General features: G+C 29.8%; 1 protein-coding gene and 1 non-coding gene across 2 annotated transcripts in view; both read left to right on the forward strand.

Moving 5' to 3' along the window:
* Positions 1-13,749, forward strand: part of LOC128873879 (uncharacterized) — a 460,110-nt gene that overhangs the window by 312,577 nt on the left and 133,784 nt on the right. The window contains exon 5 of the mRNA XM_054117849.1: positions 2,091-2,216. Coding sequence (XP_053973824.1) covers positions 2,091-2,216 — 126 coding nt within the window. The remainder of the gene's footprint in view (positions 1-2,090; positions 2,217-13,749) is intronic.
* On the forward strand, positions 606-678 carry Trnaf-gaa (transfer RNA phenylalanine (anticodon GAA)). The gene has a single exon. It is a non-coding gene; the product is annotated as a tRNA-Phe (tRNA).

Raw genomic sequence — 13,749 nt, forward strand, 5'->3', positions numbered from 1 at the left:
TTTGTTACACATTGTCTGCGTTGGTTTAATATAAAAAAAACGTCACGTATTATTTGCAATTATTGCAAATATTGCACATTTAATTTGTGTACGTTTTTATACAAAAATTGTGTCGACTTGTATTTTATTCATATTGTCATTTAATTCATACGTAATTATATTAAAGCAAAAACGATTATCTCTATTTTATCAGGTAAATAGATATTTCTTAATTTATTTTATTTAATTTTAATGTTATTTAGAAGTTCTGTAATGATAAAACACTGTAGGTAATTAACATAACAATTATGTTAAGGTTACTAACTATTTGTGTTAGTTTTTAACGAGATATGTATGTTATTATTTAACGAATGGTTACGTATTAATATGACATAAAAAAAATATACATTTAACACATGTGTAACACTACAAGTTTGTAAAACTGACTTTAAAAAATGTTCCAGTTATCAACTTTTTGTGTTAATCTATTCAACATAGAACTTGTGTTATCAATTTACGCAATCATGATATGTTAAATTAACACAATAATATTGATAGGATATTTAGGACATGTAATTTGTGTTGAATTTACTGTAAAATATCCAGCAGTGTGTTCTTTCTCAACAGCCGAAATAGCTCAGTTGGGAGAGCGTTAGACTGAAGATCTAAATGTCCCCGGTTCAATCCCGGGTTTCGGCAAAACTTTTTTTTTATTAATTTTTTCTTTACAGTCAATATAAACTGTCCTCTAAACGTTTTTGTTTAATTGATACATATTCTATCAAAAAAAAAAACAAATTTTAATTCTCAATTAAAACAGTAATTATGGAGTCTACCTTTTTTAATTTTATTCCTTTAGTATTATTGCGAGTAATCGTTCACCGCTTTTATTTTATAAATTCGTATTTTCTCACAAAAGTGTGTTTCATTGTAATTCAATCTGAATTTGTATTATAATGACCGTTTAAACCAGGAAACCTCTCGAATGTTTTTCTTGTTAAATCGTCCTTTTCTTTTAAAGCGGATAATTGTCCTTTCCTTAGTATATCATATCTTATAATACATTTAGAATTGTTTGTCATTACTCTTACTTTGTTTAATACATATAATTTTCATATACGTGGATTACATTTTATATTAGTATTGAAATTCAGATCATTTATATTTCATTGCATAGATTGTTATGCATACAAGGAAATTTATTTAATTATTTCTAAGGATTAATGTTGTTTGTATTAACGATTACTTAATTTACTGTATCTAAAATAATTGTTTGCTAATGTCGATTCATATCAACGAAATATTTAAAAAAAGATGACTATAATAGAACTGTTTAAGTTGTAATGATTGACAGTGTATAATTATAGAATTAACACAGATTAGTAAACAATGTATACTTTGTATTCGATGACGGTTCATCTTACGTAGCAGTCAAATTGTAATTTTTTGTTCACTAGGTAACAGAATTCCAAATTACTGTACTTTATCAAATTCTAATTTTTACAATGTATTATTACATTCACTTCGCTCTCATTGGGTATTAAAACAAATAATAAAATATTTATTCACATAACTAAATATTATTGAATATTGCATAATATTGAAACTAATTTTTTACTGAAATTTAAAATGGACATAAATAATCTGTACACACACACTCTAAGTATGATTTATGTCCTAAATCATTATCTTTTTCTATGATATTTTTAAAATGTTAGTATGTTTTTGCGTTTCACATTTTGTGACTGAAAGATTTGGCTATTAAAAGGGACCCAGTGCCTTTAAAACTAGTATGAACCAGGGAAAATCTGGAAAGTTTTCTTCTTTGTTTCTTTATAAAACACTGATGCTATGGTATGAGTTATTTTATTTTAAGTAAAAGTACATATGAACGAGAAAGATGGAGTCGTTTAAGTGTCTATTACGACTATGCAGATTGCTACATTTTGTTTATAAAAATCAAAATCCTAAAGAACCTTTTGAAAAATACTTTACAATAACATTGTCAATTTTCTTTTGATACTTTCCTCGATTGAAATACATAAATTTTGTTCACAAACTATATGCAACTGATTGAAAAAAATTAATTCTTTTCTTTAATGATCTTACAGGTGTGAGTCGTTACGGGCTATACTCTTTATTCCCGGGGGGTGGCGGGGGCAGTTACGTCGCGGCCACTCCCGCCACCCCTGGACCGCCTACACCAGCACGAGCTTATCACGCAACAACACACAAGGGTAAGTTTACAACGATTTCTACTTTATTCCACCGCTACCCCTCTTTTCTCTCTGCTACTGCCACGTTTCCTCCCCTTTTTCTCCCTCGATTGAACACTTTACTATTTGTCCTGTGTATAATATTTTTAGTTCAACCCTTTCGCTACGTGTGTGCGTCGATATATCAGTACGTAACACGCTAAGCGCCACGTCGGTCATCAATGACTGACTATATATAATTTAAAAAATTATGTTTTTTTTATTTTTAATACTAAATAGTTTGAAGATTATAAAGAATGTATCTACATGTTGTCCTCCACCACGAAAAAGAACGACTGTACGATGTCTTTTTAAGGGGTTTGGAACGTCAAAAAATAAAAAAAAAAGCACTTTAAAAAAAATTTTTTTTTTATTAAAATTTAAGCGATTCTGAACAATCCTACGCAAAGAAAATTGAATTTAGAGCACTAGAAGCGATAAAAAATTTTTTTTGAAAAAAACAATGGAATCTTTTTTTTCAAAATTTCTTTTTTTCTCACAAAAAAAGTTCGACGACACGAACTTAGTAAAAAGAACGCGATTAAACTGTAAAAAATATAAGGAAATACAACTGACAACTTTCTCGAAGAGAAAACGACATTCAAATTTGCGGATGACCGGAGACGCGGTTACCTCGGTCACAACCATAGGGTACTGTTTTCTAGGGTAAAGAAGACAGTAAATTTCCGAAAAAGCAGTGTTTTAATCGATTTTGATAAAATTAAATACAATTTGATAACATTTATATCGATAAGTGAACGGTGTAAATTAGGCTGAACTATGAAACAACGCGTGTAAAAAATTTGGATCATATTGGCCTAACCGTTTCGGCGAAAAATGTACCTTTATACCAGAAACCTAGGTTTTCAGGAGACGCAAGAAACTAAAAATTTGTATGTCCCGCTCGATTATCGATATAAATATTATCTAATCGTATTTCTTTTTATCAAAATCGATTAAAACACTGGCTTTTTGATAATTTACCGCCTTCTTTACCCGGAAAAACAATACTCTATGGTTGTAACCAAGGTAGCCGCGTCTCCGCGGTTAACAAAAAGAAATTTTGTAAAAAAAAAATTCCATTTCTTTTATCAAAAAAATTTAATTAACACTTCTAGTGCTCCAAATTCAATTTTCTTTGCGTAGAATTGTTCAGAATCGCTTAAATTTGTATAAAAAAAAAAGTGATTTTTTTTTCATTTTTTGATGTTCCAAGCCCCTCAAGAAAAACTATGTTTTCGTGAATTACACTTCCACGCGTCTTGTGCTGATACTGTCAGTGCTATCGATAGAAGACAAGTTTTATCGACTGCACTGAAACTTGTTCTAAAAGCAATTGATTGAAGCAAAAGCATTTTTGAATGCCTCTAAAGAAGTGTGTGTTGTATATATAAAGTGCGATGAAATACATTTAAAGAATAATCTTACGTATCACTGAACATTGTCATCTTCACTTTATTGTATAACATTCTATTTTCTCTGTTGTTTTCATCAGAAAATTAAATGTTTACTTTAATCCAATTAAAATCAATTTAATTAAATCTGTTGTGCATACAGAAAGTTTCAAAATGGGGTAAACAAAATAAATGAAACACGTTTTCGTTTCAATACTTCTTCCCTTTGATGCTTTTGTTATCAATTATCGACATGAATGAAAGCTGTTTCGGAGTATCGCTTTAATTAGAAAAGAATATATGCGAGTTTAATATTCACAAGGACTCCGAATTAAATTGGATAAAAATAACTATGAATGTATATTAATGGATTCGGAATATTCCAAATTTGTATTTCAGAATTATTTTTAATAATTTTATATCCTAGAAATATAAAGGATTTTCCGATGGTTATGACACTGTCAACAAGGTGTTAATATAGTTATTATTGAAGGTAAACAATTGTACGAATGTTTTTCTTATACTATTTTGAATATTTAATTAGTTTCATTTAACAAGTGTTCCAATTTGTCCAAGTGTTTAAATTTCACTTGGGAAAAATTATACGAATATCTTACTTGAACTTTTACAATATCTTAATTTTGCATCACATAATTTATAATATAGAGTGCAGTAAATATAGTTTCTTTATTAGTGTGAGAGCTTTACAATTTATCGAGTGGTTTCTTTAAAGAGTTTTGTATATTGAATTTTGTATAATGAATATTATTAAAAATTTATCAAAGACAGTTAAAAGCAAAAAATTTTGAATTAATTACAATAAACATAATGCAAACGTTTTGTGTATATATTGTTTATATTGCCCATATATTACGTGATCTGCAAATTGTGACGAGAGTAAGAAATATGATAGTAGGAAGTATATCATAGTATGTGGGATGCTTAACTTTGTGGCATAATTCAATAGGAAAGTTGCAACATTCTACGAGACACATTATACACCATCGGAGTTCTGGAACCTGTTCTGAGCAATATATGTATTACTTTTTTCCTTTCTATTATTTAATTTATTTTTCATAAACTATGTATTTACTTCATTTTCCAAATCGCCATCCAGTGGCGGTTCTACACAGTGAATGTTACGTCTATGACCGTTACGTCAAATTTGTTAAGTTACTTTCCCTGTAGAAATATTTAATACACCTTAACAATACGAAAATTTAGAGTACATTAAAATTTAAATTTGTTCTAAAAAGTTATTTTATATGAATTCAAGCATGTGTGTTGCAAGGAAAGCTGATATTGATTGGTAATGGTGAACGAAAAAAGGCGAACTAATTTAATTAATTTTACTAAATTAGTAACAACTGCTTTGTCATGCTCACTTTTAATTGCACTAATAATATTTTATCATTTCAATTCACCAATAATATTTTAACATTTAGACAAGTTTTTTTTTCTTCATTATATTATTTTAAAAATATTTGTCTAGAGAAAATTACAATAAATCGCTTATTATATCAAAAGCATACTAATATGTATCATGCCCTTAGTTGAAGGCCGGCCTTCTTTTACACAAGATTTGTTGCTAAAGGCCTCGCGAACCATGAAACCGCCACTTTCTCCAACTCCTCAAATTATTTTGAACTACAGTGGATGTAGAAAGTATTTGTACACCTATCAATTTAAAAAAAAAACTATGTAAAATTGTAATTTATTAACTTATTTTTTATAAACAATGACATTCTACATATTCTCGGAAATCTCTAGAATAGATAGAGTACGAAAAAAAAATAGCTATTTATGTAAGTTGCGAAATTAACAAGAAAAAAGAATTAATCGATAGAAATGTTGAAGCAATAACTATTCGCACAACTGTTTAATTTTTAAAATTTCATTAAAAAAAAACAGAAATGTACATTAATTTACAAGTATATGATACTTTCTTCGTGGGATTTCCTTTTGATTTTATAATTATTGCAACTCTTCTAAACGTTAAATTAACTAAATTATTAGTTATTCGAAGTGGGATCTTCGTCAATTTTTCTATTAGAGCCATTTTTAAAAGTACTTTGCTGGAAATTTGATGTTTTCTAATTCGCACGGAGCAATAAACTAATGTGTTTACGTTACATACTCTGCTATAAATGGTTCGTCATAAGAATCGTACAAATACTTATTGCTTCTATACTTTTACCCACTTTTCGCAGTTTTTTGTTAATTTCACAAATTATATTAAGTAGTAAATGTTGTTCGGACTATATCTATCTTAGAGACTTCCGAGAATATGTAAAATATCATTGATTATAAAAAAAGAAGTTAAGAAACTACAATTTCACAGAAAAGTTTTTTGGGAAATTGATCGGTGTACGAATACATTCTACAGCCACTGTATGTACTAATTGTGCTTGAAAAGTATTGGAGTCCTAATGGCGAAGCTGCTCACTCTTTTCGCGGTAGTTCCAACTTTCACCGTCTATTGTCCTTCGTTTCCCCTCTATTTTCAACTTGTTCCTTCTTGGAATTGGTGGTCACAGCAAACTTCCTCGAATACCTGCCTAGGTCACTTACCTTCGATCACGTTGGTCCGTGCGTTCCTCGCGTGCTGCTGTTTACGTTTTCGCGAATAACCGCGCATCGCGTAATCTTGTCGCCGAAATTCGGTTATTTACGGATTCCATCGGCTCGGATCGTCGACACTTTGGTCATTGTTCCCCGATCAGTCGGATTTGTGCTTCCGTCGCGTTTGGACGATGTTTCGTAGCGCTAACGTGTAGCGCAGCGTGTGCCAATGTTCACGTGTGCTTGTGTTTGTGATTTTGTGAGTGTTTCGTGTTTCTGGTATCTGCGTCTCTTCCGAGCCTCGGCCTCAAAATTTTTCGTACGTATATTATAAATGTAACTCGACTCGATTAATTTAATAGAACACGCAAAAATTATTCGTTCGAATGATTTATTATTGAATGAATTCCTCATTTAGGAACGTTCCTTTTAGGCTCGAGTCCCTTTTGAATTTTTTATTGAAAACTCAGCCTGACCATAATTAGCGGAGGAGTACTATTTCCTTGATGTCGAAAATTTTTGAAAATATGAGTGAGTGTAGAAAGTATTCGTACACCGATCAATTTCCAAAAAGATTATGTGAAATTGTAATCTATTAATTTCTTTTTTATAAACGATGATATTCTACATATTCTTGGAAAACTCTAGAACAAATACAGTATAAAAAAGTTACTTATTTATATAAGTTGCGAAATTAACAAGAAAAAACAATAAATCGATAGAAATATAGAAGCAATATTCATACAATAAATTTTTAAAACATCATAAAAGAAACGAAATTTATATTAATTCATAAATAATTAATACTTCGTGGTATTTTTCTTAATCTGCTACAATATGTTCTGTATGTACAACATTATTTGTTTCATTCGTCTTAATTAATTAAACTAAACATATAGTTTTCCTATCACATAAATGGAGCCAATAGAATGTCGCGTTATAAATTCAATATGACAGTGCTTAGACTGAAAATCATATTATTAAATTGAACGCAAAAAATAGTAGAAGTATTATCTATAAAATATCTATTAAATAAACTTTTATTTAACTGGCCACTGGACCGGTGTTCAAATCGGAATTTCAAATATTTCGAGTCCCTTTGACGCAAATTATTAGTCATTTTCCATTTTAATGTAACGTCCTTATAAGTATCGAATTACTCCTATGTCATTAGAAAGAAAAAGCACGCATATACCTTCTCAATTCAACTGATATTTTGAAGTAATTTCATTCATTTTGATGATAATCTGCTATTGATAATAAGAACAACAGGGAAAAGAATTAATAAGGCAAGAATATGCCTCCTTTATTTTTATTTTTACTCCATTAAACATTTAGTTGCCATTTAAAATCATTGGCGAAAATGCTGCACTACTATAACAGACAGCGTTGAAACTGAAGATATTTTCTTGATCGAAAGGATACTTAAGAGTAATATATGCTTTCCCATAATATGAATTCATTGAAACATAATCCCTCAATTGGATATTAATTGAAGCATCGTCGAAATAAAGAACTTTGGATATGTTCGAAAAATGTTGACGTATATTAACCAGACTCTTATTCCCATTTTAATTTTGAGTTTCTGTAATTATTAAAATACTCTTCATTCATTATAAATGCGCACTACTCGTTTTTCTTTCGGATTGAAATAACTCGTCGAACTAGATTCCGAGATGGTTAATTATAAAATTAATAGGAGAGAATTATAAAGTATTTTATTCCTTTCCTTAATTAGTGTTCTGGAAGTGAACCATTTCGAGTATAAAAGCAGTGCGTTAAAGTCGGTACGGTCACTTAGAAGTTGTTGAAATATTACGCGTCAGATGCAGCTCTATAAGAAAATTACAATAATGGCTAGATTGCGAATACGAGGAGTGGAGCCGGTAGAACTATATCTCAAGGTGAATGAACGAGACCTAAAAAGAGAACCGAGTTTGATGAAAAAGGATAGAACATTAGGGTTCATCAGTCGGAACCTGTTTTTGAGTTTACATCATATTCATTTACAATTTAAAAAAGGTACACTGCTACGCTTTCTCTTGTTTCTAATAGTTTTCGATGTTAACTTCAATTCTATTTTTTTTCTTTTTTTCTTTTTGTAAACGGACCTAAAAATAATCGATAATTGAATTTATGAGTAACCATTTTCAAATACATGTACTAATCTCGTTCGAGTGAAATTTAGAGGCCACTTTGTATTGTATATCAAACAAGAAATTATTTTTAATTGCAGTCAAATCTGTTTTTGTGCGCTCCTGTTTTATGCTATTTTTTTTTACGCGGTATATGAAAATAATATGATATTGTACTTTTAAATTTAACAAACACGAGCATATAACTGCGATGGATTCGAATACAAAATGTGACGAATATAAAATTTGTTTAGACTCTCCAAAAGAAGTTTGAAGTTATAATTTAAAATATTTATTTGAATTAGGATGTTCTTCTTTTTTCTTCTTCGAAATGAACGAACAATAGTAAAATGAGTAGGGAAAACTATTTAGTAGTTATAATCTGACGAGACCAACCTTTAACCATAATACATTTATAATTATTAATTTTTCTTTGTGTAACCCTATAATATTGTTTACGCAAGAACATTCTGTTCCATCATTGTGAGTGTAAGAAAATTTAGACAAGGACATTGAAAATCAAATACTTTACAAGACTATTTGTATTTTATATCAGGAAATTACTTCATCAAACATTGAAGCTTTCAGTGTAAACTATTGGCATCGTACATGTTACTTTTAATTTGAAATTTACGTACATCGATTTCATATTCAACGAACATATTTTCACAGTGGGTGTAGAATGTATTCGTACACCGATCAATTTCCCCCAAAAATTTGTGTGAAATTGTAGTTTCTTAACTTCTTTTTTTATAATCAATGATATTTTACATATCCTCGGTAATCTCTAGAATAGATATAGTCCGAACAACATTTACTAGTTAATATAATTTGTGAAATTAACAAAAAACTGCGAAATGTGGGTAAAAGTATGGAAGCAATAAGTATTTGTACGATTCTTATGACAAACCATTTACAGTAGAGTTTGTAAAGTAAACACATTAGTTTATTGCTCCGTACGAATTAGAAAACATCAAATTTACAGTAAAGTATTTTTAAAAAAGGTTCTAATAGAAAAATTGACGAAGATCCCACTTCGAATAACTAATAATTTACTTAATTTAATGCTTAGAAAAGTTACAATAATTATAAAATCAAAAGGAAATCTTATGAAGAAAGTATTATATACTTGTAAATTAATGTACATTTCTGTTTTTTTTTAATGAAATTTTAAAAATTAAACAGTTGTGCGAATAGTTATTGCTTCAACATTTCTATCGATTAATTCTTTTTTCTTGTTAATTTCGCAACTTACATAAATAGCTATTTTTTTTTTTTGTACTCTATGTATTCTAGAGATTTCCGAAAATATGTAGAATGTCATTGATTACAAAAAATAAATTAATAAATTACAATTTTACATAGTTTTTTTGGAAATTGATCGATGTACGAATACTTTCTACACCCACTGTAAGTCAGAAATTAAATTTGATTTTGAAAAGAGGGCAGTAGTAGGTTTCTCTTAGGGTATTATAAACACTAGAGTTTGTAATGTAAACATTCTAATACATTATTGTTCAATAGTTATGTATCCCCAGAAACATTGACATATCATAGGTATGTATAGCAATATTAATATTTTTAATAAATTGATTTGTATAAATACAATTATACAGTTCTATTATAGAAATAATTGTAATCATATTTAACTTAAAACAGATTGAAGTAAATCATGCAATACCTCTTTGTTAATATCCAGTGAACATTCATGTTTAAAAATTACCCAAGTTTCCCAAGATATTTTTCATAATGTATTAAGCGAATTAATAGTATTCGGAAAGTTCAAAGTTTCGAGTTCTAATACGGTAAACGTATACACCGCATAAACGAAAGTTCTTTGGGGCACCGTATGAATTTATAAATGTGCAGAGTACTTCCAGAAGTAGAGAAGTTTGAGAATCGCTGATACGATGTAACCATGTAGATTCTAAAACCGAAACGAGGATAACATCATCCAGCACATTGAGGATTAATAGTGTCCCTGCAACGTGAAACATTGAACTCGTAACGCTCATTAATATTAAGATCGGATGGATTATTAAGATTACCAGACCGACATTACGTCAAACCCACGATCATGAGATCAGATAAGGAAAACATGCTCTTAAGAATTTTGAATGCATAAGCGACAAACAGGAATTCATTTATTATTCATTACATTCAGAAAAGCAAGCACAAGAAAAAGATAAGCGAAAAAAGATCTCCAAATTGTTTTAGTCGTAAGAGCTAACACATCCTGATAATAATACTAACAATTTTCTTGACATTTTGAACGAAAGAAGTTGCCCCTCTTCGCGCGAACAAAAATATGTATGTTGTATATTACGTTCCGATAGTAAAATACTTAGAGTTTAATAAAATTTATTTTCTAAAAATAGCTTATTTTGTTTTCTGTACGATGAGGTTTGTTGAAAATATTTGCTTTTGAAGTAGAGCACTAAAACACTGTTGAGTCAAATAACTCACAAACAAATGTAGATAATATAAAATATTATGTATGCTAGTGTTTGTAGTTTTATGTGAAGCATATTACGACGCAAGTAAAATCTCTGTGAAATAAAAATAGCGCTATTATAGCTAGAAAAAATAAGCTTTTAATAAATATCTCTTTTACGGTACAATTTTACTTGGCGAATATTCGTCAGTGGGAATAACAAAACAATTATTACAAACATGTATTTTTCTAATAATTTCTCTGTATTTTCTATCTGCATACTCTTATTCGAATAATGAATGACGGAAAACTCAAAAGTACATAATATCATAAGCATTTATTCAGTCGAACAATCATTTAGATAAGTTTTCTTTCGTTCAATATATGATGTAACATATTTTTATAATTTCAATTCTAATTAAATTAGAATAGATTAGAAACATTTTGTACTAGTTATTTGATTTTGTTGTACAGTTGTTTATGAAATGTAATGGATGAATTTGCAAAATATTACACGAAATCTACTGCTTTGTAATAAACCGAAGACTGTTTGATAAATCTTAAATTTAGAATTTGAATTCCCTTCTCTCTCAAATTTTTAAAATCAGAGTTTTATGGGTAATGCGTAAATGTCATTAAAAGGGTAAAATATAACAGTTCCTTGTGCTGTGTTTGGCTTTACCCGATCACCCCTTGGACGGTACCAGTCCGATACCTTTATTGGAGGTATATAAAGTCAGGACAATTACCTCATGATAGGGGAAGCTGAAGAACGTTCCCTTTTACCTGGGACTATTGTCAATAGCGTGGTGTCGGGATTTCAGGTTATACTGCAACCCAGCAATTGCAATATAAAATTGTAGAATAGCCTTCAAGTACAAATACTATCTTTTCTACGGATCATAAAATCGACCATTTTCAAAGGATTTTATGTTTAACTTCTACAGCTTAGTTCTCCTAAAATTGCCAATTTTAAAGTGCATTTAACTATTTCTCGAGCTTTCTGCCCGTTGTAGATGATAATGTGCTTTAAATTTTAAATCACAAGCGTGTCTTAAACATTTTTAATATTATACGTTACTAATTATACACCGCGATTTTAGTACTTATACTTATTGTATGGTGTTCGCGTTCGACTGACTGTTCAACCGCGTGTTCCTTCGTGAATCAGTAGGTCAATCGACTTCTTTCTGGCGCCATTGTCATATTACGCGAATGTTTAATGGTAATTAAAGATGGAACATAGAGAAGGTTGTCTCGTTAAAATTAATGTGTTTTTTTTTTTTTTCATCAAAACGATTACAGTGTCAAGACGACCTTTAGTAAATAAAGATGAAGGCGCCATTGCAGTCCATTTAGTTTTTAGTATTGTCAATCGACGATATGGGATATATTATGTCAGGTTTCGTTTGTTACATTAAACATGTTAATAATCAACTGAAAAATGGCAATCAACGTCAATTCTTTAATAATATTTTACATGAATCTGCTCTGAGTTGTTTTTTTTTTTTTTTTTTTTTTTTTTAAAATAGAGATGCTATTATTTTCTTTAATGTATGTTGTGTAATCGTTGATTCCTTGTATTTATTACGAAAAATTGTGTTGAGACTTTTAATCTTTTTAAATAAAGCATATCGTAAACTTTTTTATACTATCTTTTCTTATACTATAAAACTTGTTTTTATTAATTAATAAGACGCTAAAATATTGCAATGGAAATACTGTAAAATTGTATGAAGCAGCACGGTATAGAATGCAGTGAATCGAAATAGCAACAGGATTTCAATAAAAACAAACGAAAGCATAACAAGAAGAGAGTCACGATAATAGAAAAATAGATGTAGAATAGCGCAGGTGAAACTAATTCTAATAAAGACAGGAAAGTGACAATCCAGAATAGCAGAATAAATGTACAGGTCAATTTAAAAATAAAGAAGATTAAATAATACGGAATTTCTAATTAACTGTTATCTCGTTGAAATCGGTTGTTATTATAGTTTCAACTATAACCATCAACGTTTTCTCGGTAATTAAATTTTCTTCCACCGTTTTGGAATGTACTCGGGTCGTAAACTTAAAAATATGTTATTTATTCAGGTGATTTAATACTTGATACGCGATCAAACGAAATGTCCACGGATAACCGATGATTATTTAATGACGCGAACGTGGGGCGTTGCTCTTAAACGCACGAAGTCGACGATATTTCCCAGGGAAATAAATTAAGGGCACGGCCAGCTGTTCGTAACCGCGATACCAAAAGTCCTCTCGGTGTCGAACTTGAAAGAACTTTGAAACTGCTTTATGCGACGGCGACTCCTCGAACACGTGCGTGGCAATAATTTGTCCAGCGAGATGCAATCTAAATGAAATAATACGCGTCTTGCAATAATGATTGTCGACGCAGGCTGCGCATTATCTGCTGCAGCTGCTTACGAATAATGAGAAATTTCGGAAGGAAATTAAGGACAACACGAACGGTTCCCTATTCCCGATTGTGTTAACGTAGAAATTCCACCAACGATGACGGTACTTTTTTTCTATGCCTTTTTTTCTCCTTTTTTTTTTTAAGCGAGAAAGTCAAATTGAAATTATCGCATACGGTTGTGGAATTTTCTTTCTAATATGGTATGTGTATTATTATGTTTATTTCCTGATCTTATACAAGCTTAGAAACACTTTCGAACTTCTTTATTGAATTCTGTTTAACTAAATACCTGAAATATTAATGGTTAATGATAACAATGAATAGAGGGAAGCAAGATTTTATATAGTGGCCTTAGAAATTGTACTACTTCTTAAAAATGAGTTTGTCGAATGTATCGATGTATTTCAAACATGGCAGATATATTAAGTGGTTTCTTTGTAATAAATTATGCTTTCCTTAACCTAATTCAAATAATTAATACTCGATAATACAGGTAGTTATTACTGTTCATATAAGAAGTAAAACAAATAAAAAAACTTCAAAAAAGTAAAAAAATTACACC

Source organism: Hylaeus volcanicus, chromosome 3 (assembly GCF_026283585.1).
Source record: "Hylaeus volcanicus isolate JK05 chromosome 3, UHH_iyHylVolc1.0_haploid, whole genome shotgun sequence".
Classification (NCBI taxonomy): Eukaryota; Metazoa; Arthropoda; class Insecta; order Hymenoptera; family Colletidae; genus Hylaeus; species Hylaeus volcanicus.